Here is a 26,705-nt window from a genome sequence, read left to right on the forward strand (position 1 = left end):
ATAATACAAAGAAGCCTCAAATGAGGAGACAAAACTTAAGATTTATTTATATCCCCTACTGGTTTTCCATGTGGAAACAAACAGCAATCTTTACTCATATGTAAACTCCATCATTGCTACAACTCAATTGTATTTTATCCTGCAAAAGTTATTTTTTGAGATGTGGTCACTATGAAAGGAGTCTTCTGCAGTTGTAGCTCTGCATCTTAAATGTCCATTTGCAGTTTAGGTCTGAAAGGGCAAGTTTCTGACACTTAACTAAACCTCTCCTTGTTAAAACCAGATCATATCCTCTGCACATCTGCTAGCAAAAGTTTTGAATGTCACTGTGGACTATGCATAGGAGGAATATCAAACAACATTATGGCTAGTTCTGTTTTGTGAGCTCTTGTGATTTTGTAGCAAATTTCACAATTATCTCCTATTTTTCTTAAAGGCTATGTTTTATGACTACATGAGAATCTCAGCTTTCATATTAAAAAAGGAAGTTAGGAGTCTTAATGAATGCAGGGAAGAGGTGCAAGTGTAATCCAACTGTGGAAAAGAATTAAAAAGTGTATAAAATATCGCAGTGTGTTTTTTATTATCTGTATTTTACAAGATAAATCTCCCCTTCATTATGGAACCAACATACAATCATAATCTTCCATGCAAACTGGCAAGGATGAACACACCTCTTTTACCACACTGTGATCCCTTTTGGTCCCGCAAGTCATGGTAAAGCTGTGACTCCACAGCTCCAGCTGGGCACTTTGGTGTGCACTGCGCTGTCGAAGGCAGATCGTTTCCGCTCGATGACAGTTTATTTTCTAAATCGGTAATATCTTTGCCATCAGCTTAAGCTGATGTCAGTAACACATTGTCATCAGGAAACAAGGATGATAAGTTTAAAGCAATAGAGTTGCCAAGGAAGTGACTGAATGCAAATTAAATCTTAACTCTTGCTCAGATATACATTATTTTCTTTTTCAAATTTCCATAGTATTTTTACAAGTCCTTTGCATCAGTGTACAATCTAAAGGTGGAGAAGACAGTAGTCCCTGCAAAGCTTTCTCTCCCCTCTCATTTTCCTATAATCAGGAACTACTTTAAGCAGTATTTATAACAGTGAGCTTGCCAAGAATTTTCCTCTGGAATAATTTCCTCTAAAGTGTGATATGAGAAAAATTTATCTGGTAATTGCTATGGATGGTTCTTGTATCTTGTAGTTGATTCTTCAGAAACAGAGAGGCCTGAAGAGACTGCATTACACAAGGAAAAAGTTTATTAGCAAGTAAGTACAAAAAGAATGTATTTTATTTAGTCTTTCCAAAGGAAATCTGAGAGACAGAGTTTCAAATGCTGGTAAGAGATACATGAAGTGAAAGAAAAAAAGTGAAAGAAAAATTTGAGAAACAAGCTTAATTTCAGTCTTGGTATTTGCATAGACAGACATCAAACAAGATGAGAAAATGAGAAGCTGGGACAGGGTGTAAGGACGGGAACATTTATAACTTTCTTTTCCTTTACGTTTCTAAAATGTTTCCTTATAGTGTGGCAAACAGATGGGATCCACCCACCAGGAGTTTATGTAGACATGTTCACTACATTTAGAGGTATATTACGAGAATATAACCCATCCCATACAGAAATGATAAGGCAGAGGGGCCACAACAGTCTCTTTTTTGAAGGGTGCATCTTTCATTGAAACCCTTTCCTATTGTACGCTGCATGTTGAATTCTTCTGCAAATCTGGTCAAGAGTTTGCATTCTGCAGAGAAACTTCAATCCAGATTGATCATGGGGGAATAAAAGAAACATGACAAACAGTAAGGAGTAATATTAAAAATGTGCAACTACAGACATGCGAAGAATGAAAAAACAGCTATACAAGCTCTTCAGTTTTCTTATGAAGGGGAAGGAGCAAACCCTGAAAGACAGCACGGTGGTGAACAATGGATTTTTCCAGAGTAAAGTATCTTTCGTCCACTGTACATTGCTACTTGGTGCTTTTTATGCTGCATCAAGCTGGGTCCTGACTGCCATCCAAATATGACAACCTTTGCTGGGCTTGAACCATCAGGCAATACTTGTAAGAGATGAATTTACTTGTCTCCACTATGGCCAGCTGCCATGCTAGAGCACAGCATGGGATTGCTACAGTGCTTAGTTCAAAAGCACACCAATGTCAGAAGTAAAGAAGAAAGGTAGAAAAAAAATCTGATCGAGTCAGTTTGATAAAGAAACATAGTTCAGTCACATTCACAAACTCTGGTGTTTGATAATGAAATAGCAAGTAGAGGCCAAAGATCTAATTTGCATGAATTAATTGAAAAGGAAGAAGGTTTAGAAATACTTCTCTAAACAAACTGTTAAGAGCGTTTCTTGGCCCACATGGAGCATTCAGTGGGAATGGCAGTAATACTCTCTGCCATTTATAAGAAATTGTCTGTAACAGAAAGAGATATAAAAAAAAAAAGTCTTCTTTTTTGATGTAACTTTTGCCAAGTAAAAGTCTGCCATAATGATCTTCCCTGCAGTCCTGTGCTGAACAATTGGCATTCAGAGAAGACATACATACTAATAAAATATGACTCTTCTACCACAGTTTGTTGCGAGGATGTGTCTTGGTTGAGCAGTTATCTGGCTGACAGTCCTGGTAACTGCTGGTGCTTGAAAACGCTCTCTTTCTTCCAAGAGGATTGCTAGGAAACTGGTGCCAACACTTTCACCTTTTTGATTTTCCTCTCTGAATCCTAGCAGTCTTAAAAAACTCAAAATTTCCCACCACCTGTCCAAGTTCACAGCTTGGAAGTCAGAGGCAAAACCGATCCATTTCACTGCTGAGGTTTTTAAAAATACACGCCAGAGTTATGTGATTTGTAATGACTTGGACAGAATAGTTCTGTACAGCTGAAAATATTTCCATCTACGTTTCTCCTTCCTAAAGTCATTCTTTACTCACAGCCTAAATGAGGTTTTTTTCTTTCTAAGGGTTATTACTTACCTAGGGGCAGTATCTTTAGATATGTCTGTGAACTAAAACAGAAAGAGAGAGAAATGAAACTATGTCCATAGGTTCTGTTGCTGAAGAGATGAAAATGCAACCTATTTATTTCCTAGGTCACGTTAGACTGTGAGGGGATGTTCTTGCTTTATGCTCTAAAGAAATGTGTTATTCACAGAATCATAGAATGAATAGGGTTGGAAGAGGCCTTAAAGATGGTCCAGGTCCAACCCTTCTGCCATAGGCAGGGACACCTTTCACTACACCAGGCTGCTCGAAGTCCTGTTCAACCTGGCCTTGAACACTTCCAGGGATGGGAATCTCTGGGCAATCTGTTTCAATGTCCCACGACCCTCACAGAAAAGAATTTCCTCTAATATCTAATCTAAATGTCCCTCCTTCAATTTAAAACCATTCCATTTGTGCTTCAGTTTCCTGATTATTTTCATAGCCTCCCCTGGACAAACTCCAGCAGGTCTACGTTCTTCTTATATTGAGGGCCTCAGAGTTGGATGCAGTACTCCAGGTGGTGTCTCACCAGTGTGGAGGGGCAGAATCCCCTCCCTTGCCCTGCTGGCCATGCTGATTTTGATGCAGTCTAGGATATGATTGGCTTTCTGGGCTGCAAGTGCACATTGCCAGCTCATGTCTAGCCCCTCATTCACCAACACCTTCAAGTCCTTTGCCTCAGAGCTTCTCCCAATGCATCCTCTGCCCAGCCTCTACATGTGCTTGGGACTGCCCCTGTATATGGCTTATTAATATAATATAATAAGACATGACGCAGCGTTAGGATTTCTAACAGCCAAATCCTTTATTAGAAGGAAAAACCCCCTTTATATACCCTCAGGGGGCATGTGACTCACCCGGACCCAATCACAGTAGGGTTATTCTGCTCATGTGGGTCAGAGTACGACCTGGAGACTCCCAAACCCAGCATGCATCACCTCCACATCCCTGGGACAGTCTCCTACATCTGCAGGTCAGGGCCAATGCTGTAATATGTACTTTATGTGATGATCTATCAGCCTCAGAACTCTATCCCTCATTGCAAAGGTACTAGCAAGGCCCACCCGTATACCCACTAAATCAGACCAGGTAAACAATAATAGTGACCATGAATGTGAACAAGAAGGAAAACAGCCACATCAGCAGGACTGAACTTGGGTTTATTCCTGGTTTCAGGTGTCTGTGTACTGGAGTCAGCAGACCTATGTTCAATGCAAATTCTGGTCCTCTGAAGGAGTGTAGACCTCAGCTGGTGCTGCTCTAATAATGCCAGTAATGAAAAATTGAGATTTTTGACTTCTCCATTGCCAAAACAACAAAAAAACCCCAGTGTAACAGGGTTTTCTTTGCCTCCTTTGTAGCATCAAGTTTCATCAGCTGCTGGAGACAGAATATTAAAGCTCAGGGAAACACTTGTGCTTGAAGTCCCATGTTCAAAGCACTGTTTAGACTTGATGTAGACGGTTTTCACATTGCTCCTGTTCAACAATAAGTATCACAATCTACATTTTGTAAGGACATAAATTCAAGAGACACAAAAAACCCCTTTAAGTAATTTAGTGACAAACCAAAACTATTAGAGAGTGAGGTGTGGTGCTTTTTTTTTTGCATGACCAATGCTGTCAACTCCAATGGCCTGCCTTGTATTCCTTACTACTGAGTAGAAATGGTTTCTCTCCTTTCTTTTATCTGTGTTTCATAGGAGAAACTGAAACAAATATCGATTTAAAGCATGAAGACCAGTGATGCAACCACGTTGTGTTAACAGGGTAAGGAAGTGCAATTTTTCCCTATCACAAACTGTGTGTTAATGTTCAATTTGCCACTTGTGAAACTTCCACAAAGCAGATTTGCTTTGGATGTCTGGTAGATGCAAAAGTCAGATGCACTGAAGTTTCCCAATGTCTTTCACATCAATACAAGATACAAGATTCTGGATATATGAAGCACTACACAACAACCTATCTTCTGAAAAATGCAGGCTTTGAAAATGTCTCATGCTGAGCATTGAGTTATTGGATACTTTTGCCAATCTTGCTCTCACTCGTGTGTCAGGAAAAAAGTGGGTAGATAGCTGGTCCTCATTAGAACAACATAAAATAAAATAAAACCGCCTCAAGTTTGTGATGATGGTTGGTTGGAAAAAATGTCTGAATAAGGGCACTAAGGAGAATAATAAACAACTGCATTGCCTCCTTTCTGGAACAAAAGTTTAGACTTCATGCTGAGTTTACTGAGTAAGGCTCTTCGGCATGTATTTTTGAGTCAGATGAGAGCTAATGGATGCCATACACCACAGTACTGTGCAGAGGCAGCTGTGCTCATCTTAACTGCTCTCTGCTGATCTTGGAGCAAGTTACCAGCTTGTTTCCATTACCTTTGATATCTGTTGTAGATCCATTCCAATAATCTGATTTGTCACAATGAGGGCACGTTTTGGATACCCAGCAGACCAAAAAGCCAGATGTGCATCTTTGTACAGATGTAGGTACTTCACTGTATGACTTAGGCATGCCCTAAATTATTGTAATTATTCATTCAATGTCTTTCAGCCAAGGAAAATATTCCCATCATTTTGTAGACGGAATACGCTATGGTCACCTTTGAAAGGCAATACAATTTGAAATGCTGAATGCCATTTACACAGTGATTGTGATGCACTTCACCGTAAAAAAAAGCCCAACTCCTGGACCAACCAAAACCACGGTTGATATTTCTCAACTAGCCAAAAGAGAGTTTTATTATGTTTGTTAAAGGGAGAAGACCTGGTCTTAAAGGGAGGAGCTGTTAAATCACATGCCAGTGTGACTACTGTAACACTATAAAACTCAGGAGGATAATTTCTGCTATGACACAGTAAGAGGTTGTCACCAGCTTTGCCACCTTTGCACTCTATTGTACCCAGTATCTGCAATTCCAGACTGCAACTGGAAACACATAATGATTCAGCAATATATTCACAAGCAAACCAATAGTTCATGGTTATTGTTCGTGCTTATTGTTCATGGTTTAAGTGGGGCTTTATAAAGAATTCTGCTAAAAAAGGAGAAACAGCTTGAAATGGGAGTGCAAACTAACAGCACATCAGCAACAAAGGCTCTCTCTGATCAGTTTCTTAAACATGATGTGAGCTGTCTTACAACATAGAAATAGAGAAAGATACATCTATAAAGCTGTGCTATACTCTGAGAACCTGTTGCCTTACCTTAATGCATGCCGAAAGGCTTTCTGCACATAACAGGTCAAGATGTAGCCACAAAAAAATGCCTTGCCTGAAGCTGAGTTTTCTAGAGGCCTTTGACAATTTATTTGTCCCACAGATTATGCACTATTTGTTTTCCTGCCCCCAGATACGACCTGGTTCAAATTTTCAGTGCAAAGTTTTGCATTGCTTTGCAAAGGCAACTCAAAACCAAGTTGGGTTGGGCAAAGAGAAAAACACTGAAATTAAGTCACAGTATTGATGATTTACTTCTGCTTGCATTAATTTACACAAGCTGAAGGGCAGGGTTCTCATCTCATTTGATTTTAGGTAGAGCATTAGGGAAACTTCACCTTGCTAAGCCTTCATAGTTTCACACCTTCCAGGATCAACAAAGAAACTGCAAACATGGTTTCACTGAAACTGAAAATATCTCCTCTTTTTAAATTATTTTCCTCTCCTTGCCTGAACAGAGAAAATAGATGTTACTATCTTTTCTCTCTCTCTCTTTTTGTTTTCTTTTTCTGTTGGTAACATTCCTACCAAGAGAAAAAACTTCTGTTGAAAAAGATTCAACTGAAAAAGCACCTCCCTGCAAAGTATAGTTAAAGTATGGAAAGCAAAGGGTATTGAAGTCAAGAGCAATGGCTATTATGAGAACCAAGCTACCAAAACTGGTTTTCTCCTGGGGATGAGCAAGAACAAGGAGTTTAGAATCTAGTTTGTTGGGGTTTTTTTGCACAAAAAACTGAACTTTCAATTGGTGAGTTTAGCCACTGTCTAACTGTGCCTTTGTGCTGCTGATAAGAGTATGTGATGAGTGGAAAAACACGCAGCTCTCAAGTTTAGACAAATGTTGAAGCCCACTTTATTTATTTATCCTCAGCTTTATACCTGGTTGTCCTAGGATGTCTGATTTACATGTCTTATCTGGCAAATATCTGGCAGTTTTTATGATGACAAAGAGTCAGAAATGGTGTGAACACTTAAGGGCCTGTTCCTGCTCACCAGTGAGACCAGCAGCAAAATTTCTATAAACTTGCTTGGAAGTAGAATAGGGTCCAACTGCAAAAAAGAATAGGGACTGGTGGTCTACATCCAATAAAAAAGGTAATTTTATGTACTCAGATCTGATCAGGTTACCCAATGTACCTGAACTCCAGTGCCTGACTACTACACCCTTAGCCTATCCAAAACACAAAGTAAACTAACCCACCTTCAGATTTCTGCCACCACAGTTGCATTAAATTGTTCTCTGTAAGCATCCGTATGTCAGCCCTTTAATATGTAAGCTGGTTGACTGAGAAACATCTGAGAACAAGCAAAAATACTGGTGATTTCCCTGGAAGGAATACAGAAAGTTCTTCCTACCCTTAAACAAGATCAGGTAAGCATTGGTATTTTCTTCACCAGGCCAGACAATTCTGTCTTGCCTCAGCAGTCTCTTTCCTCCACTTGTGATCATTCTTGACTCTGCTGGACTCTTCTCCATTCTGCCCATGGCTTTCTAGGACACTAATATCCAGCATGGATCTGACCAAAGCACCATTTCATGGGCCTAACGAGTAATGTTCCTGAATACATATATCAGCCTTTGTTTATATATATATAAATACACATACACCACACATATCTATCTATCTATCTATCTATCTATCTATCTATCTATCTATCTATCTATCTATCTATCTATCTATCTATCTATCTATCTATCCTCTCTACCTATCTACCTATCTATCATGTCTATTCCATGAAGGATGAGACTGCTGAGTAATATTCACAGCATTATCCACTATCACTTTTTCTTCAGTACTGCTATCCAGCAGGTGATAAGTACCAGGTGCTAAGAATCCTTCTTTTGAAGACACCATGTTGGTGTATATATTTTTGCTTTTGTTCTCCAGCCACTTTTACAACCTGTTAGCTTCATCTAGGCAGAGATGTGACCTACACAACAATGTCAATGAGAAACCAAGTCTACCTTCTTCTCACTGGAACCTCCTCCAGCTCAGCCAAAATGATGATCCATGCCACAAGCCCTGGAGGTTTTGCTTTATGTTGGTGAGTTCACTAGTACCACGGCAGCTCAGAGAGGCACACAGTCTGACACCTCTTTGGTCTTCAATGGCACATGGATGAGCTTAGTTAAACCACTCTACAATCCATACAGAGAGTGACAGTATATAACCAGGGCCATCTGATCTTTTTGGACCTTCGCACCATTCCATCAGCCACCTATGACTTGCTCACAGTCCCATGGTCAGTGTTATCCATTCAAATGTAATTTGGATTTATTTTACCGAGGAGCATGTGTTTTCAAAGTAATGCAGACCAAAGATGGCTTTTGTTTTCTAATATGTTTCAGCATGAACAGCCATTTGCTCTAAAATCTCACAGACCAAGAAGTAGAAACTGTAGCTGTAGGTACTAGGACCAGCAAAATATCACCATTTGTTCCTTATATCTGCCTTTCAGGATTGCTTTTATGGGTTGTGAGTTCTCAGGCAAGGAAGGATGGTACAGTGCTGTCCCAAGAGACAGGGGCCAAATGGAGAGGGGAATTCCCCCAGTGCTCTGAGATTTGTGGCAGTATTGTAAGAGGAAACTACTACCAGCTTTCCCCAGTTCAGCAGGGTTTTCTATCTGCTCCTTCTCAGCAATGGAATAATCTTTAAAACACCCCTTGTCTTCAGAATTATGAATTATGATATTGTTTTAAAAGTCCTCCCAAAAATTAATGTAAATGCTTGTTTGTGTTGTAAACTTTATTGGTTCTGGAACAAGTCCTCTGGAATATACATTCTGTCCCATGAATTGCTGAGAAATTCACAAAGGAGAAGGTCTGTGACACATCAGTCTCATCAAACACCTTGATCAGCATTGTAAGCAATGTCACACATGATAAGGACAAAAATACTCATAAACCACTTCAACTCTATTATTTTTCCTCTGAAAATTGGGAAGCTGATAACTGAAAGCATGAGAAGTATGAACAGGTCTCTATTTCACAGATGAGTTTCAGATATCCTATATGGATTTTAGTCTAAATTTTGTATGTTTTGAAACTTCAGTAATAACAACTTTAAATTTAGCAAAAGGAGCTGATACTTCCAAATGTCTTACTGATAGAGGGACACAGTTCTTAAAGTTGTTACATTTCGCCTATTCTTTATTTTATTTTTTAAAAATTTGAGATTTTTTTTTCCTGGTTAGTTATAAGTTGCTTCCTTTACCAGAACAACTTACTAAGTTCTTGGTGATGCTGGAATGAGTTTATGTACATTCCTAATTCAGCAGTTATCCCTACCACAAGTAGGGATTAAGACGCAGCTTTAAATGCTGATTCGGTCTTCTGCTGGAGTTTATTTCTCTAAAATGCAGCAAGTGCTTGCATATGCTTATATTTATTAAGAACAAACACATGATAAACAACTGAGCCTTACTTTTTATGTCATTGTACGTTGTGATTCAAAAGAGATAAGGGATTAACTCTCAAATACTACTTTCACAGGGCTGCCAGAACTGGCCAACACATTCAAGATAACAATTTTGTACCAAAGCCAGGGTATGAGACAATCTCTGTGCTGCAGTTACTGTAAATTTAGTGACACCTTGGATGCCAAATGCTTGCTTTATGCTTCAAACGGGAAACAGTTGGATGACTGGGGATCCTAAAAACCCCACGGTTTTCAGCGTAAGTTTTTCGAAGGACCTGACAGTGGTGAAGAGCAGAGCTGTTCCACGAGAGGTTAGCAAGGAAGGAGTATGTATGTGCTGGTGTACCCCTTTCCTCTGGGAAGCCCGCTGGGAAAGACCAGTCATTCTGATGCTGGCACTCAGCTGGTTAATGGCCAGACGCTCGCCTTTACCACCGCTACCTCCGAGTAATCTCAGCTCTGCACCCCCTCCTGCTGCTGCTGCCATAAAGAGACTGCAGCTGTGTGACTGCAGCGAGAGCTACGGGCTGCTCACCTCTCCCTCCTCTCGCAGTAAGTTACACGGCAACCTGGCTTGTAATTTCTGTCTGCAGTACTCAGGCTCTTAATGGGGTCTCCTCAGCCATTACTTGCCCAGGTTACTTCCCTCTGCTGCAGTGCAGCTTGCAACTCTGCATGCCAAAGGAACATGGCTGAAGCAGAGGAGTTGTCAATGACATGTCCCCAAAAGGCTGGAAAGCACCTTTCATTTAGTCATGTGCTGGCGAAATGAAGGCTTTCTTTCAAGGTATGTAATTTTTTAAAATCTGAGCACATCTCTGCTGTCCCAAATCTCCATCTGATTGCCAGTGACTGCTATTATTAGGAACTGCAGAGGGGCTGAGCCCCACCCTGCTGACTGTTGTCTGTGGATCCTGACAAATTATGCTGGCAGCTCAAATTAAAACAGTATGAGCACTGCCTAAATCAACAACCTGAGCTCTGAATCGTCTGTAAAGGGCAGAAACTCAGAGATGAGGACAGGTCTGTCTCCTTCCAAAAAGAGCTCCCCAGACTGCATTGGTTGGTGGCCTTTTTTTTTGTGCACAGAGAGCATTTGTTTTAACTGGCAAAGAGGAAGAAAGCTTTACATGCCTCCAGCATCCAACCTTGTTGGAAATCAGCTAAGTAACAAAAAGCATCTGTGTGTCAAGAGCTACGCAGGACTGGTGTGCAACTGCCAAAAGGCCATACCCATTTAACTGCCTTGTTGGGTAATGTTATTAACCCCTGCAACCCTGTGGCTTTCTCAAATCAGAATTTGCAATATTTGCAACAGAAAATATTTTTATGTGCTAGGGAAGTTAGGGCCAGAGGCAGGTGCAGCATCCCTCTGGTTCCAAGTACTACTCCTGAAAGGCATCCTTGACTGACCACTGCCTCAGCACACACAGGCTCAGCATGTGCTCCTGTACCATTCAAGAGAGAGCCATGTAATGATTAATAATTTACTACACATGCATAGTCCAGTACATGCTTTCCCAAATGCACTCAGCAGACCAACCATCTTGCTGGGGATGATACTTTGCAATAATTCAGCTGATGAAAGAATACACATCATTCTGTACAAGAATAAAACTGTATTTGTAAAGTGGGTAAGGAGTTAGATACAAGGAGTGATCCCTGGAAGAGCAAGAGTACTCAAGGAGAGGCTTCCAGGCCCATCCCACCCTCAACCCAGCTACCCAGCAACCCATTACTTTTAGCATGGCATGTAAATCTCAAAGTCTAACCTCTGACTTCAGATGAACATCTATGCCACTGATATCATGGCATGTGGCATCTGTCCTTAAAGTTACACACCAGGCTAGAGCTTTTCAATAATTTCCAAAAATGTAAATCTTTCACAACTATTTTATTTTGCCATAGGCTTAAAAATAACAACACCAAAAAAATCACAAACCCTTTTCACTTATTTTCAACTTCTTTTTCAAAATATAATTTGAAAGGCACAAACCAAAATCTAGTATCTCAGCTTCATGTCTGTGCTCAAGAGATGTTGGTGATGTGTTAAGGGCTAGGAATGTGCTGTGGAAACAATTCTAAATTTAAACAGTTGAGTTTGGGTAAGTCTGGAAACTGTCTAGAAATTTCGCAGGAGCAAGTTGGTTTTTGGTTTCTATTTGTACCTACTTTTCACTCATACTTTGACAGAAATATTTTTCATCACATCTGTGCTTCTCTTGCTGTCATGTAGATATTCCCAAAACAAAAATACTGATAAATTTTGAGACAGTAATTTTAGTTTTCAGACATTATGGGCGTTCTTCTTTGACTTTCGGCTTAAAATGGGCAAAGGCTATAACATTTCTTACACTGTGCATGAATTCCTAGTGTTTTATGTGCTCCAGAAGTAAAGACAAGTACAACTGTACTTGCACGGGTTTCTTTGTGCAAGGTCTGATCTGACATGAAGCTGACTCATGGTGTTGCTGCAGTCCAGGGTAGTGCTGCAGATCTGTGTGCAGATCTCTTCATCCTTTACAGCAAAGCAAACACAACACTTCCTTGCCCACAGCTGATTTGCACTGAGATTCACAAGAATCTCACAGGTTCATTACATGCTCACAATACAGATCTCATTTAGATTTAGTTTTTGCCAATCCCTAGCTTACGCATACTAAACCTACCCCTGGAAGTATTTGCAGCAGGATGTAGACTCTTCCTAACTCCAGCAGGTGTTCCTCACCATCGAGTACTCTGGAAATATGTTAAGGTCTCACTAGCCTTCAGGTCTTCTAGCTCAGAATGTAAAAGGACGACAGCTACAGTAGGATTTTTTCTTTTTCAGGTACTTGGATGTTGGGACCACTGAGGAATGAGATGACAGCAGAATGACTGCGATTAATCAGAGCCACAAATATTGCAAATGACATAATGAGGGAAAAATGGGAATGGAAAATTGGATTAAACTATGCAGCAGCAATATTCAAATAAGCTTCATGATGAATGGCAATGGGGGCTTTCTTTAGTGCCAAAACTGACGGATTTGGTTACTCCAGGAATGTGTTTGAGATGGCTGCACTGCATTAGACCATCTAGCCTGTGCTCCATTCCAGTATAGTGCCTAAAGCAGAACCAGCAGCACGGCAAATACGTTAGATTTCTCTGCCAGCCTTTAGTAATTTGCAATGCAAAAGCTGCTTCTAATGAGAAAGTCCTTCATGGATTCCATTTCCATAAGCATGCCTGGTTTGTCCTCAAGCCCAAGTGCACTCTTCAGCATCCACTACATCCCAGAGAGTGGGGCTCTACAGCTTTAACAACTCACTACAGAAAGACTGTTTTTTTGGGGTTGTTTTGTCCACAACTGCTACCCTCCTTAGATACGTACTAATTCTTGTGCCAAAACATGTGAGTAATATTTACTTATCCTCTCTTTCTGTAACACTCATGACTTCTGCAGATTCTTCTCACTCACCTATTTTCCAAGCAGCTTACTCTTTCCATATCTTGTTGTCTTTTTTCTTCTTCCTGCAGGCTTTAGGTTTGAAGGCAACTGAACTCAGACAGATTTGATCCCATGCTTAACATTAGGACAAAAACATTACTTTCTAAATGAAGGAATTGGAAACTAGTGTATTAAGTCATCACAGCAATAGTAAACTGTTTATTAAGTGAATTTGCCACATGTTACTAAGTGATCCTCAGCACTGGAGTTTCTAATTTTCATGAATGAAGTTCTCTGGAAGGATTCACAAAAATTTTAGAGGAGTATTACGGTAAAATGACGCTGGGTATGAGATCTACTGGTCATGAGTTTTCATTTTGTAGAGTAATAGACAGTAGTAGGGTTGGGAGGGGCAGAAGAGATATTGGTTTTTCTGTCAATAAATTTTTTGAGATCTACGCACAGCACATGATACTCATGGCAGTTGTTGAGTGTCCAACCCAGAAATGTAGAATGCTGAGCTTAACAACAACTGTCATAATGAAACTATACCAGTACTGTCTTTCCTAAACATAATTATATTACTATTCTCAAAGGCCTATTAAGAAATTAGTGAAATACTATATGTAAACATGAATACACATCTCCCTTTTGGGACAACTCTAAGACCTCAGCTATAGGCTTAACTGGTGTGAAACTAATTTCCTATGCAGGACAAGGATCCTGTCCTCACCCCTGTTGAATTACCAGCCACGTTAGTTCTTGTTCCTTGTGAAAGGCAGTGCTGCTCAAACTGCAGAGCCCTCTTCTGCAGTACTAGGCTGGTACTACCCTAAATTTGGATGCACAGACTTGCACTGGCCTCTCCTAACACTGGCTGCATGCACATGTGAAGGACTACTTTAAATGCAAAACCCCATTTACCAAGTAATCCAACTTGCCCTCTTCACTCCTCTAGCACTCTTTATTTTACCTGCACACCAACAATTTTCATTTGCATCAAAGTACAAATAGAGGACACCTTCCAGCCTTGAAAAGCTGCTTCCTATAAGCTTTCCCTGCCTTTGCTGTCAAGGAACAGCAGTCTCCCTCATTAACAGCAGCTTTTTGAGGCCTGTCAGAAAGCCAGTCCTTAATCCATCTAAGGCAGACCACACTGATACAGGAGGGGGCTATTTTTAAACAACAGTGTCCTGCCATACCAAGTCAACCTCCTGATGACATCTGAGTAATGTTAGATCCAGCTCAACAAATGCATCATCTCATAGAAAAAGCCAAAATGGTCTTTGACATCTTTGACGTGGCTACTTGTATGTCAGTGATTACTCTTCTTTAGTTGAACTACTCTGAGCTGGGCACTAGTGAGCAGTGACCACCATTGTTGTTTTTATCTGGTAAGGAATCAGTAGAGTAGTTCCCCACTTGAATCTCTAGGCTGGACATCTCTTGAACCTGAAAACCTTCTCCAACTCCTGTGCTTTAGTTGATGGTTTCTCCTCAGTGCTGTCCCTCAATGATTGCCTTTAATTCACCTGATGTATAGGTAATGCATGTTCACTGCATCATATGTGCATTTGTACCCCAGATGCACCAATACAGACTCAACAGTGCCACTTCACAGCTTTATGACTATTAGATAAGCGACAGAAAATATTTATGTTTCATAAATGCTTGTCTATGTTTAGATCACTGTCTCTGCAGTAACAGAGAAGGGGCCATATAATAAATTGTGGAGCCCTGCAGTTTATCTATCCGAAATGAGATAAATTAGCGCACCTGCCCCCATCAAGCCTGCTTCTTCTAGGGCTATTGGCATTCCAAACTTCTAAGCAACTTGCAGCAGGCATATTTTTTAAAGCCAAAAATTGCTTCCTTTTTTTACCCAAAATTTTACCCATCAATCCACTTCAGGAAAAGAGCAGATGCAAACACTTAAGTGTTCTATACAGGAACAAGCTCAGAGAGAAGAGGGCTGCAGAACTCCTCTTTTAACCTCTCCCTTTTGTCCTGATGGCATCTTCCCACAGCATTAAGAATGGGCACTACTCACTTCCATTGCTGGTAGAGCAGCAGATGGATGCTGTGGTGATTTAGGGTCAGGCCCAAGCAGACAATTTTGTCTCATGACACAAAAATTCACCCATATCTGTAATATGCATGATACCCAAGTGGGGAGATGTGATGTGGGCTCTGCTCAAGGAAGGGTCAAAAAACCAACTGCTCCTGGTCATCACAGGATCCTCCAGGACACAGAGTTTATGTTTTCCTCCTAAGCAGAGAGAACTGGATTCTGCTTTTCAGTAGTTGTCTCACATCTCCCCACTTCTCAAACCAGATTTGCACAATGCTCTGTCTTGCTACAGTCAGTGTGTGAATTACAGGGACTTCAGAAAGATCTGAAAATCACAGCTTAAGCACGTCAATGGCATTAAAAACATATACATTTGACACTTCTGTTTTTAGAATCACACATTCTACTTTTTTAAGACTATTTTGGTATTTCTTGCCCTGATAAACCATAGCATCCAAGTACTGCTCAATGTTACATGCATCTCTAACAACTCTGACATAAGGGCAAAGTCCATTATTTAGATTTTACAGATAGAAGAAGAATGCACAGAGAGGCTTGCTGTGTACTTGCAAAGTACTTGCTGCAGACAAAACAAGTGGCTAACTCACGTTCACTGAGGTTTATATTAATGTCCTAACAGTAAACTCCTTCTTTTCCTCTTCCCTTGACACTTGCCTCTGTGTCAGAGAGATATGTATTAAAACTGTGGTAAGTCAGAGTAATAAAATCAAGCACAAAATCAAACTCTTCAAAAGCTGTCAGCCTTCTGGTGTAAAAATCCATATTTCCATGTTTCGATTTGTTTTCCTTAAATATTCAGTGATGCATACTTAAAAATTACTTTGCACATCTTCCTCACAAACTCATTTTCCATGGTGATTATGGAAGACAACGTATAGGCAACAGAGTGTAGACAACCCAGTGGTAAGTGGATTTCTTTCTGTAAGTCTAGTATGCAATCAGAGTGATCAAAGAATGCTGGAGTAAGCTTCTGCTCATCTCAGTGAGATACTACATCTTGTTAAAATACAGGAAACACCTAGCTGAACTGAAATGCCATGTCTTTCTGCTTCTGAGAAAGGCAACATTTGAGGACTGACCTTATTTTAGCTGACCGGTGGCAGAAGAGAAATGTCTAACTTGTGTCATGTCACTCATTCTGATGGAGCAAAGCTTACACTAGAAGTAAACTTCTCTGCATTCTAACAAACATTTGCAGCAGCCAAAGCACAGGAGAAAAGTTACCTAACAAGCTTATATGGAAAACCTGTTGCTCTGTAGAGTGGTAAGCAAACAAGTCAGTTCATGGACCCACATTAAAGCTTAAAATAAGGCTGAATATTTTTGATGCTGAAGTAAAATTATTTCAATCTAATTAACTGCACACATTGCTATACTGTGTTTTATTTACTGCCAGAAATAGAAACCAAAAGGAAATATGTATAGAAAACAAAGATCCAGCTTCTCAAGGTCTTCTCTTACACCAGCATAAACCTACTGTAAAAGCTGCAATACACCAGGTGATAATTCTAAATCCATAATGGTTTCATTGGTGTGAAACGCAAAATACTAAGAAGCAGAGCACTTTATCTATTCTGGTGAAAGGTTTAAGGACACCACATGGAAATGGGTGTGGTTTGGTGTTCTGTTATATAGCACTCAAAAGAAACAACAATAATGTAAAGCTTTTTTTTTTTTAATGTGGCGATGGAAGTTTTTCAGAGCTATGCAGAGCAGCAATACATGGAGCAGTGCTGCAGTACAGTTCTGCCATAAAGGGGTCCCAAATCACAGGTAGTGGTGAGGCTTGCCTCTGGGGGAACATTCCTGGTGTTTCCATTTGGAGATATGTCAATGCCTATGCTGACAGAAAACTGTGACCCAGCTTAAAAATATGCATCTACTTTCTCCTGCCTGAAAATTAATTAGTTAGAGCTTGCCCCCTCCCCATATCAAATAATACCATTTGCTCTTTCACAGGAAGTATTTTAGAGAGAAAAACCCCCACAAACTTAGTTTTAAATCTGGTTACTTTAAATTTCCATGGAACTATTAGAAGAACAGTAGACATCAAGCAAATATCTTGGAACAACAGCAGCAGCAGCAGCAGCCGCCGCAGCAGCAGCCATTCCTCTTACACTACAAAGGAAATCTGTAACCTGTGCTGGCTACAGAAAAATGTAGCATCTGTTGATCACTGGGGGAACTTGGGAAGGGAATGTAAAACCCATGCGGGCTCTGCCATCTTCTGTTTTTCTTCAGACCTCCAGGTGTGCAGTCCCTGGCACAGACCGTGCCATCCCTCTGGGACTGGCACAGCTGCATCAACATCTCTGCCATGGGGAAGAAGAGCTGGGTGTCCGTCTAACAAGGGCAGGCTGTATGGGGCCGTCAGACTGGCAGTGCCCACACAAACACAGGCCTTTTGACATGGTGCCTGTGACATGCTAGAAGATGAGCTGGCAATTTCTGTATGCCAGGATGATGGTAGATTCTAAACACCCAGGCCCAATACTCACCAGGTATCAGTGCCCACATTTCTCAGAGGTCTGCACCAGCTGAGCTCATGGCTCAGTCCAAATTACTGTACTAAATCTGAAAACAAAAGTTAAAGCTAAAATGGGGCTAAATCCTGCCTATGTTTTACCCCGGCAGGATGCAACTCAGAAGGGAATTTGAAGGCATGTTCTCAGCTAGGGAGCTGAGGTGACAGTTTAACTAGTAGATCAAATAATTACATCATTTTGATAATGCAGTGTCTGTGTTTGTCTTAAAAATTAGTAATATCGCAATTATTTTCTGCAATAAAAGCCACCCTTCAGCAGATCCTTTTGCTTAACTTCTTAATCAGCTAAGCAAAAGCTCACACTGTGAGAAAATACATTTTCAGCAGACTACTCATTTTCTCCCACAATCTCCCTTTCTCCCCATTTACTCCTTCTTTTCTTCTCCATCATCAATCTTTTAAGCATGCCACTGTGCATTCACATTTTTCTTTCTGCACGTGTCAGCTCAACGCTGTTCCTCAGAGCCCTCTTTCTCCGCCAAATCCCGCAAAGCAGATGTTAACCACTCATTTACCGAACAGAGAACTCCACACACAACTTTGCAAAAGCCAGGCTCTCCGAGTGCTTCCCAGCCACTGCGCTGGAATACTCCCTTCCCTCCGCAACCCACAGCTATGGACAAAGGAGCAAGTAAAATGAAACTGACTTACTGCTATGGCTTGGAGCCTTTCCTTGTGCAACTCTGCTTCCGCCATCCTGGAGAGAAGGACACGGGAGGAGAGAGAGGGAGACGGGTGGGAGAAAAAAAATAGAAGAAACAAGAAGGCAAGCAAAACCAAAACGGAGCTCACACTGCAGTCACCGGGTGGGAACTGGAGTAATTGCAAAGAAAGCTGAGCTCCTGTATAGCAGTCAGCCACTTTTGGAGGCACTGCAGCCTGGCTCACGGTAAGATCATTTTAGTCACTGGACCAGTGCCTGCCTCGCTGCCTGTCTCCCAGCTGTATTGCTAAGTGCATTTCATTGCTGCTTCTGTGTGCTGGTGCTGTCACACAAACCATGTATGCACTCTCCAAGCAGCTGAGCAGAGGGATAGCTCGCATGGCTATAATTTTTTGCGTTGACGTCTCAGCTCATTTGCTCCTCCTATGGGGTGCTGGGTCACGACAGGAGCTCGACATCAGTAGCGTGCACAGTAATCCAAACCTGCCTGACTGCAGCAGAGGAAGCAGACAGCTGTGGCACAGCATGTCCTTAGCGAGCAGCACAGCAGGGAGGGAAGGACGGTGGCACATGGCGCATGAGAGGGAGCTGCGGCAGGCAGGCAGGCAGGCAGGCAGGCAGGCAGGCAGGCAGGCAGGCAGGCAGGCAGGCAGGCAGGCAGGCGGCGGCTACAGCCCCAAGCTAAAGCAGGTTTGGCTAAGGGAAAGGACAGGGTGGCAGGAGGAGGGAGAGCATGGACTTTGGGGGAACCGCACAGCCGCTTGTGAATGCAGTGGTAACATGGCACTCCGCAAAAGACTTCTGCTGCAGAGCAGTCCTTAAGAGAAGCAATGAAGAGCATGTGTATAGAAAGGAAGACGTAAGGTGTCCACACACCCTGCATTAACGTGCATTGCAGGTTAAAGGACTGTATTGACATCAGATATTCAAAAGTGACAAGGCTGTGTATGCAAACCAACCTGACTGAAGACCCTGGTGTTATACACAGAGGAGGAGGCAGGTGAGGAAGGCAGTGCACGCCTGAGCCAGTATCGTGAGGGTACCCTTGATTTCAAGGGTACCACCACATTTTTATTTTTACTTCTATGATCTTCCATCTGCTTTCTTTTCTCCTAGACAGCAAAGAAGCCCCCCACTCTCTCCCAGTCCAGTCCTACTGGGTGGGAGGACTGCAAGGATGACACGGGGCTGGCACACTGGAGGGGTATCTCTGAGCCAGAGCAGCCACTGTGCCAGATGGAGGGCTGAGTGAGCGCTAACTGTGGCATCCTGGGGCTGTCTTACCACGAGGAACAAAAGTGCATTTTGCAGCATATAATTTTGATGTAACAACCTCATGCTGACAAAGACAGGAAAACTCCATCATTTTGGAGTAAAGCAATCCGGAAGTCAGCCTGCTTCTTCCCATGTGCTTGCCCTTTCAAATGCCACCCAGCCTGGCATTTTACCTTTACACATCACAGTCTCCTCTCCCAGACATCCTCCACCTCCATCCCCCTTCCAGCTCCAGGAACTCTTGCTGCAGGCTGCTTTTCAGTGCAGCTGTTTTCTCAAGTGTTTTCACCTCCTGGTCCTGTTTCCCTTACTGGTGCACAGCCTCCTTGTCTTGTGACAGGATGTCAAAAGTGACTTCTTGCTTAGCTTTGCCTCTGGGAAAAAAGTCCTTTGTTGTACAGAAAACTGAGAACATTATATAATTCCAGTAGTCTCTGTGGCCAAAAGGCAATGTTTTATTGCCATAGCCCAAGTGAGGCAGTGTCTGTAAGTGGGTGTTGGACTCACAGCTAAGGGAAATGCAGAAATTGCAGCTAGATACTGGGACACTCTTTCAGTCTTCCAATTTCAAGTAATTTGTTGAATAGCATCTGTCTTGTAGTTTATTTGGTCCCTGTCAGTCTGTTGTTTTTCTTCAAAACCTCTTTTTTTGTTGGTTTTTTTTGTTTGTTTGTTTTTCATTACCATGTAAAGGTCCATGCACTGCTACTTGTATTACTACAGCTGGTTTTGAAATATCCCATCACACAGGATTCAGACATCTATACTCCCACATGTGCTCTGAGAACATATATGGGCAACTCCTACTAAGGCTTGATAGCTATGCAATTAAATCCCTTCAATACCCTTCTCATGTTTTGCTGCTAAGCCTTGCCCAGGGGAGGAATTCTGCTACAGTCTATATCCAGCAAAGACAAGGGTTATGCCCCAGTGCTTACTGGAGCTGGAATGGGCAGCCTATTCACTCCATGACCTGTAGTCACACTATGTGCTGCCAGAGTGGTGTGTGATATGCATCACATTAGGCCATTCCCTCTTTCCCTCCATATAACATCCACTCAGGAAAGCATTTAAACATATATTTGAGCAATGTAGTCATATATTTAAATGGATATGGGCATCTCAATTATGATACAAAACCTTGGAACAGTTCATGAAGTACACTAACAGCAGCTGAGCTGAACACTGTATTAGCCTCGTGTTTATCCTCTCCAATTTAACTGCAGTGCTTGTTGCCAGCAAGGGATAGGAAGGCTGCATCCTAGTGAATGCTGCTGTGTTCCTGGTCCCTGTGAAACATGCTGTGGGGCTGTGCACTCCTCCAGTTTAGTTTGCCAAGGAAACATGAATCAGCTGTGCTGTAGTAGTCCACTCTGCTGGCTCTTTATGAATGTACAGGAATGACAGAGGTCAGCACCAGAGTAGTTTCTTGCTGTTGACTAGCAATGAGGAAAGGCTGTAAGTCAGGCAATAGTAATAGCCTCTGGTTTCCCTGTAGTGTCTTTCTCTCATATGGCTTGAAGCCTGTGATTCAGTGAAGTGAAATTCTTTACCCAAGTGGTTCACAGAGCAGACCCAGGTGAAATGACCTCTATGAGGTGACTCACTACAGGAAGAAGACCATAGGGGACAGCCCCTGTGGACATTTAGTTAGTGAAGGCAACTTTAAGTGAAACAAAACAAAACAACCAGTCCATTTCTACACATTTTTTGACCCATGTTGGTTAAGATTTTTGTTTCCAGTATGTTTTGCTATGTTGGTAAGGAACTTTAATTAAAAAAGTAAGAACTTGTTTAAGGCCTACAGTTTTTTTAATTTGTTTTGTTTTACTTTTAGGGCAGGAGAGCAGGGTGATATTTCCAAATTTCGAAGATACTAGGAAAACAAGAGAGGATGGAGTGTGTAGGGAGGAACAAGAAGATTCTAGAAGAGTAGGTGAGAGAAAAGTATTTTAATATACTTTGTTCAGTAGCTAAAAATTAGGAAGAAAGAAAAAATGTCCCCATTATTTTTTCAAATGTCAGTTAAAAACCTGTTCTTTTCACAGAAATTTTTAGAAGAGCAAAACCTGCTAAATCTTAATAATGTGTAAATTGCATGCCATTTTTCCATGCAAACCAGACTTTTATTTTCATTTCTTTGGAAAAGAGTGTAGGAAACAACCTCTTCAAGGGTGAAGAAGATCCTGAAAGCGCTCTGAGATATGTGTAGCCTGAACTTTAAATGAGACAGCTTAGTTATACAGTAGAAATCATATTCTTGTCCTTGCCATGGAGCTGAGCTGGTTTAGGAAAGGTTCTAGCTTAAATCACTTGTGTTTGTTTTTTGACAAGCCAACCAGGTTGTTTTTTTGCCATTGCCCTGCACACTATCGGAACTCTTCTGCATGATGCCAGACATCTTGTCCTTAGGAAACCTTTGGCTTCCCATCCTCCTGGCTCTTGATAGAACTGATTCAGTCTAAGAAACCAGACTTTGTCTTGAAGACTGCGTAAGGAAGGCACACACATACACATGAAGGTCGGGATTAGCACCTCGGCCATAGCAAATGCATCAACATATTTGTGAGGTGATAAATTAGTGGTTGGATCCTGGCAGTGACTGTCAAGAAAACACAGCGCAGGAGGGAAAACAGGCTTCACATTTGCATTTCAGATTGTTTGAGAGGAGATACTTCTGGTTTTTAAAATTACCACATGCCAACACACTGCAAACATTGTTCTGGCATCCTCAATATTGTCAAGCATTCCTGCCTAGGTCTACTGGAACCATACTATTTTCATTTGAGTTGAAATTCTGGGGTTTGATTAATCTGCTTTTTATCATCCTTACAGACTCTGGCTATATTAAAATAGGCCAGGAATGAAAAGTTCATCTAAATTTTAGATTCCTGAGCTCATCACCCATGCTCATTTTTTGTACTCCCTCAAACACGATGCTTCATACAACATAGCCTTTGAAACTTTTGGCAGTGTCACCATCTGGCATCTCCAGGAGAGGCTACTCCATCTGCAATTTTAATTGCAGCTCTTATCTGCAAAAGTCTCTTGCTACCCTTCTCTCTTCTGTACCCAGGCTGCTTGCTGGGGGAGTAGTGTGTCCACAAAACCAAGGGTTGTGCTTGGGCCTCTTGGAAGCTCACAGTGTGAGTTGCACCTCAGGGACCCCCATCCCAATGAGACATCACCCCAGGACAGTTATCCTTATCCTGCCTGGACATCTTAACCCGGTAAATGGTGGCTGCATGATGGAGGTTGTGTGTCCAAGCCCTTCCCACTCACCCTGTGTGGCTGGTGGTGAGGGTGCCCAATCTGTTGTCACTCATGCAATGGTGAAAGTGAGAAGTGGCTGAACACTGAAATATGTGCCCTCACCCCTCTGCTGTGGGGCGGCAGATGCTACCATCAGTGCACTTCATTCTCAACTCCCCCTTGCATGGGTTTTCATGGGCCCAGCCCCCAGGCAGTCTGGGTTGGTGGGAAAACCAGGCTGTGCAACAGGACAAGGAAAGACTGGAAAATCTGCCCTCTATCTCACACAGCATTTCACACCTGGAAAATGCAGGTGGTAAAACCATAAATCATATGCCTAAACCATAAATCATATGCCTAAGTTGAACAGGAGGGCAGTGGCAGAGTTCAATCTAGACCTCTGAGTGCAGTTCCATAAGTGCGCAAGATCATTGTTTCTTTATAGAAAAAAAAACATCAAACTTGGTGTAACTTAAGTTGTTTCTTCTCCCTTTTTTCTGTGGTTTTTTGTTTTGTGTTCGTTTGTTTTTTTCCTGTTTGCTACTTGCTATCAAGACATGGAGTTGAAGCATGCACAGCAGGAGATGGCATTGTTTAAGAAATAAAAATCTAGAGCACAGGACTTTGTTTTAAACCTTCCCAAGACAGCAGGCTAATGAATAGGTAAGCCATAATTTATTAATAAGTGCAGTCTATTAGTTTTTTCCATGTTTGCTTGGTTTCATTCTGCAGCCATGGGGTGGTTGCACTAAGTGTCTGACTAGAGGGGGCTCCACATAGTCATGACAGCTACAGGACACCTCCTCTGAACAGACCACCAGATACTGTGTGTGGTAGGGGCTCTCAGGAGACTCCATAAACCAGAAATCTCCAGGCCAAATGATGTCTGTTGTCCAGAAACAGTTGCTTGTAGGTGATTCGGCTGGGATGAGGAACAAGAAGCAATTGTTTTCCTGAGATCTCTTGTTCTGCCAGCCCCACTACCATGCTAAAACAGCCTCATGTTAGCCTGAAATTTATTCACCTTGCAGTAACTTGACAGTTACTAATGTCCTTGGCAGTAACTAATGAAGCAAGCCACAGAGCACCCCCTGCCAAAGCCTACAGTAAAACTGGTGACTTGCAGTGACTTTCCTTGAAGCAGGGAAGAAGAAGAAATTATGTAGGCATTTTACTTTTCTCCCAGGCTAGTCTCCTGGTAGCTGGGCTTATTCGAAGCTTTCCAGGTGAAGAAAGCAGCCTGTCTCCTCTTGAAATTCCAATGTTGGCAGCTAGCACCACAGCTCACTTATCCAGCTGCAGGAGACTAGCATGGCTCCCAGGGAGCAGAGTAGGATTGGATGACCTGCAGAGGAGAAGTGTAAGGTAACCTTTCCCAAATTCCTTTAGTCTCTATGAAATTACACAAAAAGAAAATCCTGTGTTGTCCTTACCTTCCGCTTTCTGTTCTCAGTACCTCCCTTGACACTCAAGATCCACCTGGGGCAGAAAAGGATGATGAGAGCAAGTAATACTCCCAGTACTACACTGTAGGACAGGGATACAACTGTGAACAGAACAACTCTTCACTAAAAAGGGAATTTTTGTTGAATTTAAATTCTGTCAGTGTAATGATGCCACCAAAATAGGTCTCTGCTTTTCTTAGTTGTGCATCTCTCTATAGCTGTTAATGAGTGGAGAATCATGTGTACCCGAGGACTTGTGCTATCCACCCCATCTGAAACATTTTGTTGCACTGAGTTTCATTGTTCCTGACAACTTTAATGCTGACACAGAAGAGACTCTTGCCCCTTCAGCCCCTCAAAACTGGCTTGGCTATTCATTCTGCCAGAAAAAAAAAAAAAAAAAAAAAAGGAGGAAAAAGTGTACATTTTTTCACCTTGGATTTAAAAACTAGAGCTTTGTTCTTGTAGGTTCTGGCATTTCCCTCTCCTTTTTTTTTTTCAAACAACACAGACTGCAGCAGGAAAGCTGCTTTTAGCAGTATTTATTTCTGTTCTTGTGCCTGCTGATCATTCTCCACATATAGTACGTAGCTGAAATGATATTCCCTTAAAAAACACAAAAATATTTACTACTGAGATTTGGGTTAGTACACTGGATTTTGCTTCAGAAGTGAGATAGTAAAGAAAGTAAGTTGTCTGCAGCCCAACTGCAAAAAGCTGTTAGAAAGATGAATATAAACTACTGTTCCAGAACATAACTGAGGCTAGAATCTGAATGTTTGTTTTTTACTACTTCTGTGATCACTGTGTGACCTTTGTTTTTGTTCCCCCATATACGATCAAAAGACAACTTAATACCTATTGTTTAAACATCCTTTCAGTGTCAGATCCTTTAGACCATTCTCAGTTTGGTCTCCTATCCTCAGGCTCCTTGAAGAAGGACTACGAGATTGGCATTGGATTTGCAATGCCAAAAAAGTAATGAGGAGTCCACTCCAGCGTACAAAGGCAGTTTTTGTTAATGACAAGCTTTCAGCTAAGGTTAAATAGCCAGGGAATTTATGATAGCATTACCTTCCTCCTTAGCGGAGGGGCTGCCCAGAGGTGTGTTCGGCTTGTCTGCATCAAGGCTGTAATGTAATGGTGGGCATTTAAATGAGCCCATCTCAGCTCCAGCACGTTACAGAAATGAAAGAAAATTTTGATTTTATCTCTGTGATGAAGAGGAGTTAAATCCATCCATTCAAATAAGGAGTCTTACAGTAATTTGAAAGAGTGAATCAGATCAGAGTCAGGTTCACTTATCACAGTCCATCTTCTGAAATCCTTCAGGGGCCTGTCATGTATCCTTTGAGCCTACTAGACAGTGGTGCCAGCCCTAAAAAAAACCCCAACAAACTAACTGGAAAACCAAAACAAATTACATCTTTTTAGACAATATCCCATTTCTGGTCCTCTAACCTGACAAAAACTTTGGCACAGAAATCATCTCCTGGCCTTTTGGCCTCAGCTTCAGATAGTGGCAGTCACATAGAAGAGACAAAAATAACTTGTTACTTTCTGGACACATGCTGAAAGTTTAATATGAATTTTGGATCAGTCTACGCTATGTCCAAATTGGCACATCCAACCTCCCTTGTTATCTAAGGAATTCATTAAGCTTTTCACAGCCTGAGGCAGCCAACAAAGTGCCAAGACTTTGCCTTGAACCAGTGTAACACGGGTATGTGTTATGCAAAGATACTGCATTGCATATATGCAAGTGATTTCTTCCAAGGATCATTAATGCTGTTTCTTTTCCATGGTCACAGTTCCAGTGCTCAAATCACAGGCACACAAACAGACTGTGATGTCCCTTTCATGGGAAAGGTATCCCCACTGGTTCCTTGCTCAGGGTCTCTGCAAAAGGCTAGTACTACAAACTGAAGATGTTGAAAAAACCTTAATCAGAATTCCTGAGAAAAATGCAGGTTCCACTGACTTCCCGCTCATGTCACTCTAATGGTATTATTTTATAACATTTTAAGGTACAAATTGGAGAACTGTTTTACATTGTGTTACATACAACATACAAGCCTCACTCAATGATATAACCATTAAACTGGAATCTCTAGTGTGCAGCTAATTAGGAAATCATCTTTATGTCTTGCACCTCTAATGTAAAAAAGCCTTGTTTAGTAAGTACTCTTCAGAAGAGACAGTGTTCATTAAATCTAGTAGTCAGCAGTTCCTAGGGTGAAATTTAATGCTGATTTACAAAGCAGTCAATGATTGACGTTGTCTTCTACTGATTCTAGTGGAAAATGATTCTTAATCTTCTAGACTGATTTGAAACTCCCTGTCAACATGTCTACATTTTAAGCTTCTG

At 41.5% G+C, this 26,705-nt stretch overlaps 1 protein-coding gene across 2 annotated transcripts in view; it reads right to left on the minus strand.

Annotated features, from left to right (window-relative positions):
- PALM2AKAP2 (PALM2 and AKAP2 fusion) overlaps positions 1-18,824 on the minus strand; it is a 264,728-nt gene extending 245,904 nt beyond the window's left edge. For both annotated transcript variants that reach the window (XM_051789324.1, XM_051789323.1), the window contains exon 1: positions 18,353-18,824. In XM_051789324.1, the coding sequence (XP_051645284.1) occupies positions 18,353-18,397 (45 nt within the window). In that variant the 5' untranslated portion in view covers positions 18,398-18,824. The remainder of the gene's footprint in view (positions 1-18,352) is intronic.
- Between the last annotated feature and the right edge of the window lie 7,881 nt (positions 18,825-26,705).

Source organism: Manacus candei, unplaced genomic scaffold (genome assembly GCF_025592945.1).
Source record: "Manacus candei isolate 608988 ecotype Guabito, Panama unplaced genomic scaffold, ASM2559294v1 h1tg000027l, whole genome shotgun sequence".
NCBI classification, from domain to species: domain Eukaryota; kingdom Metazoa; phylum Chordata; class Aves; order Passeriformes; family Pipridae; genus Manacus; species Manacus candei.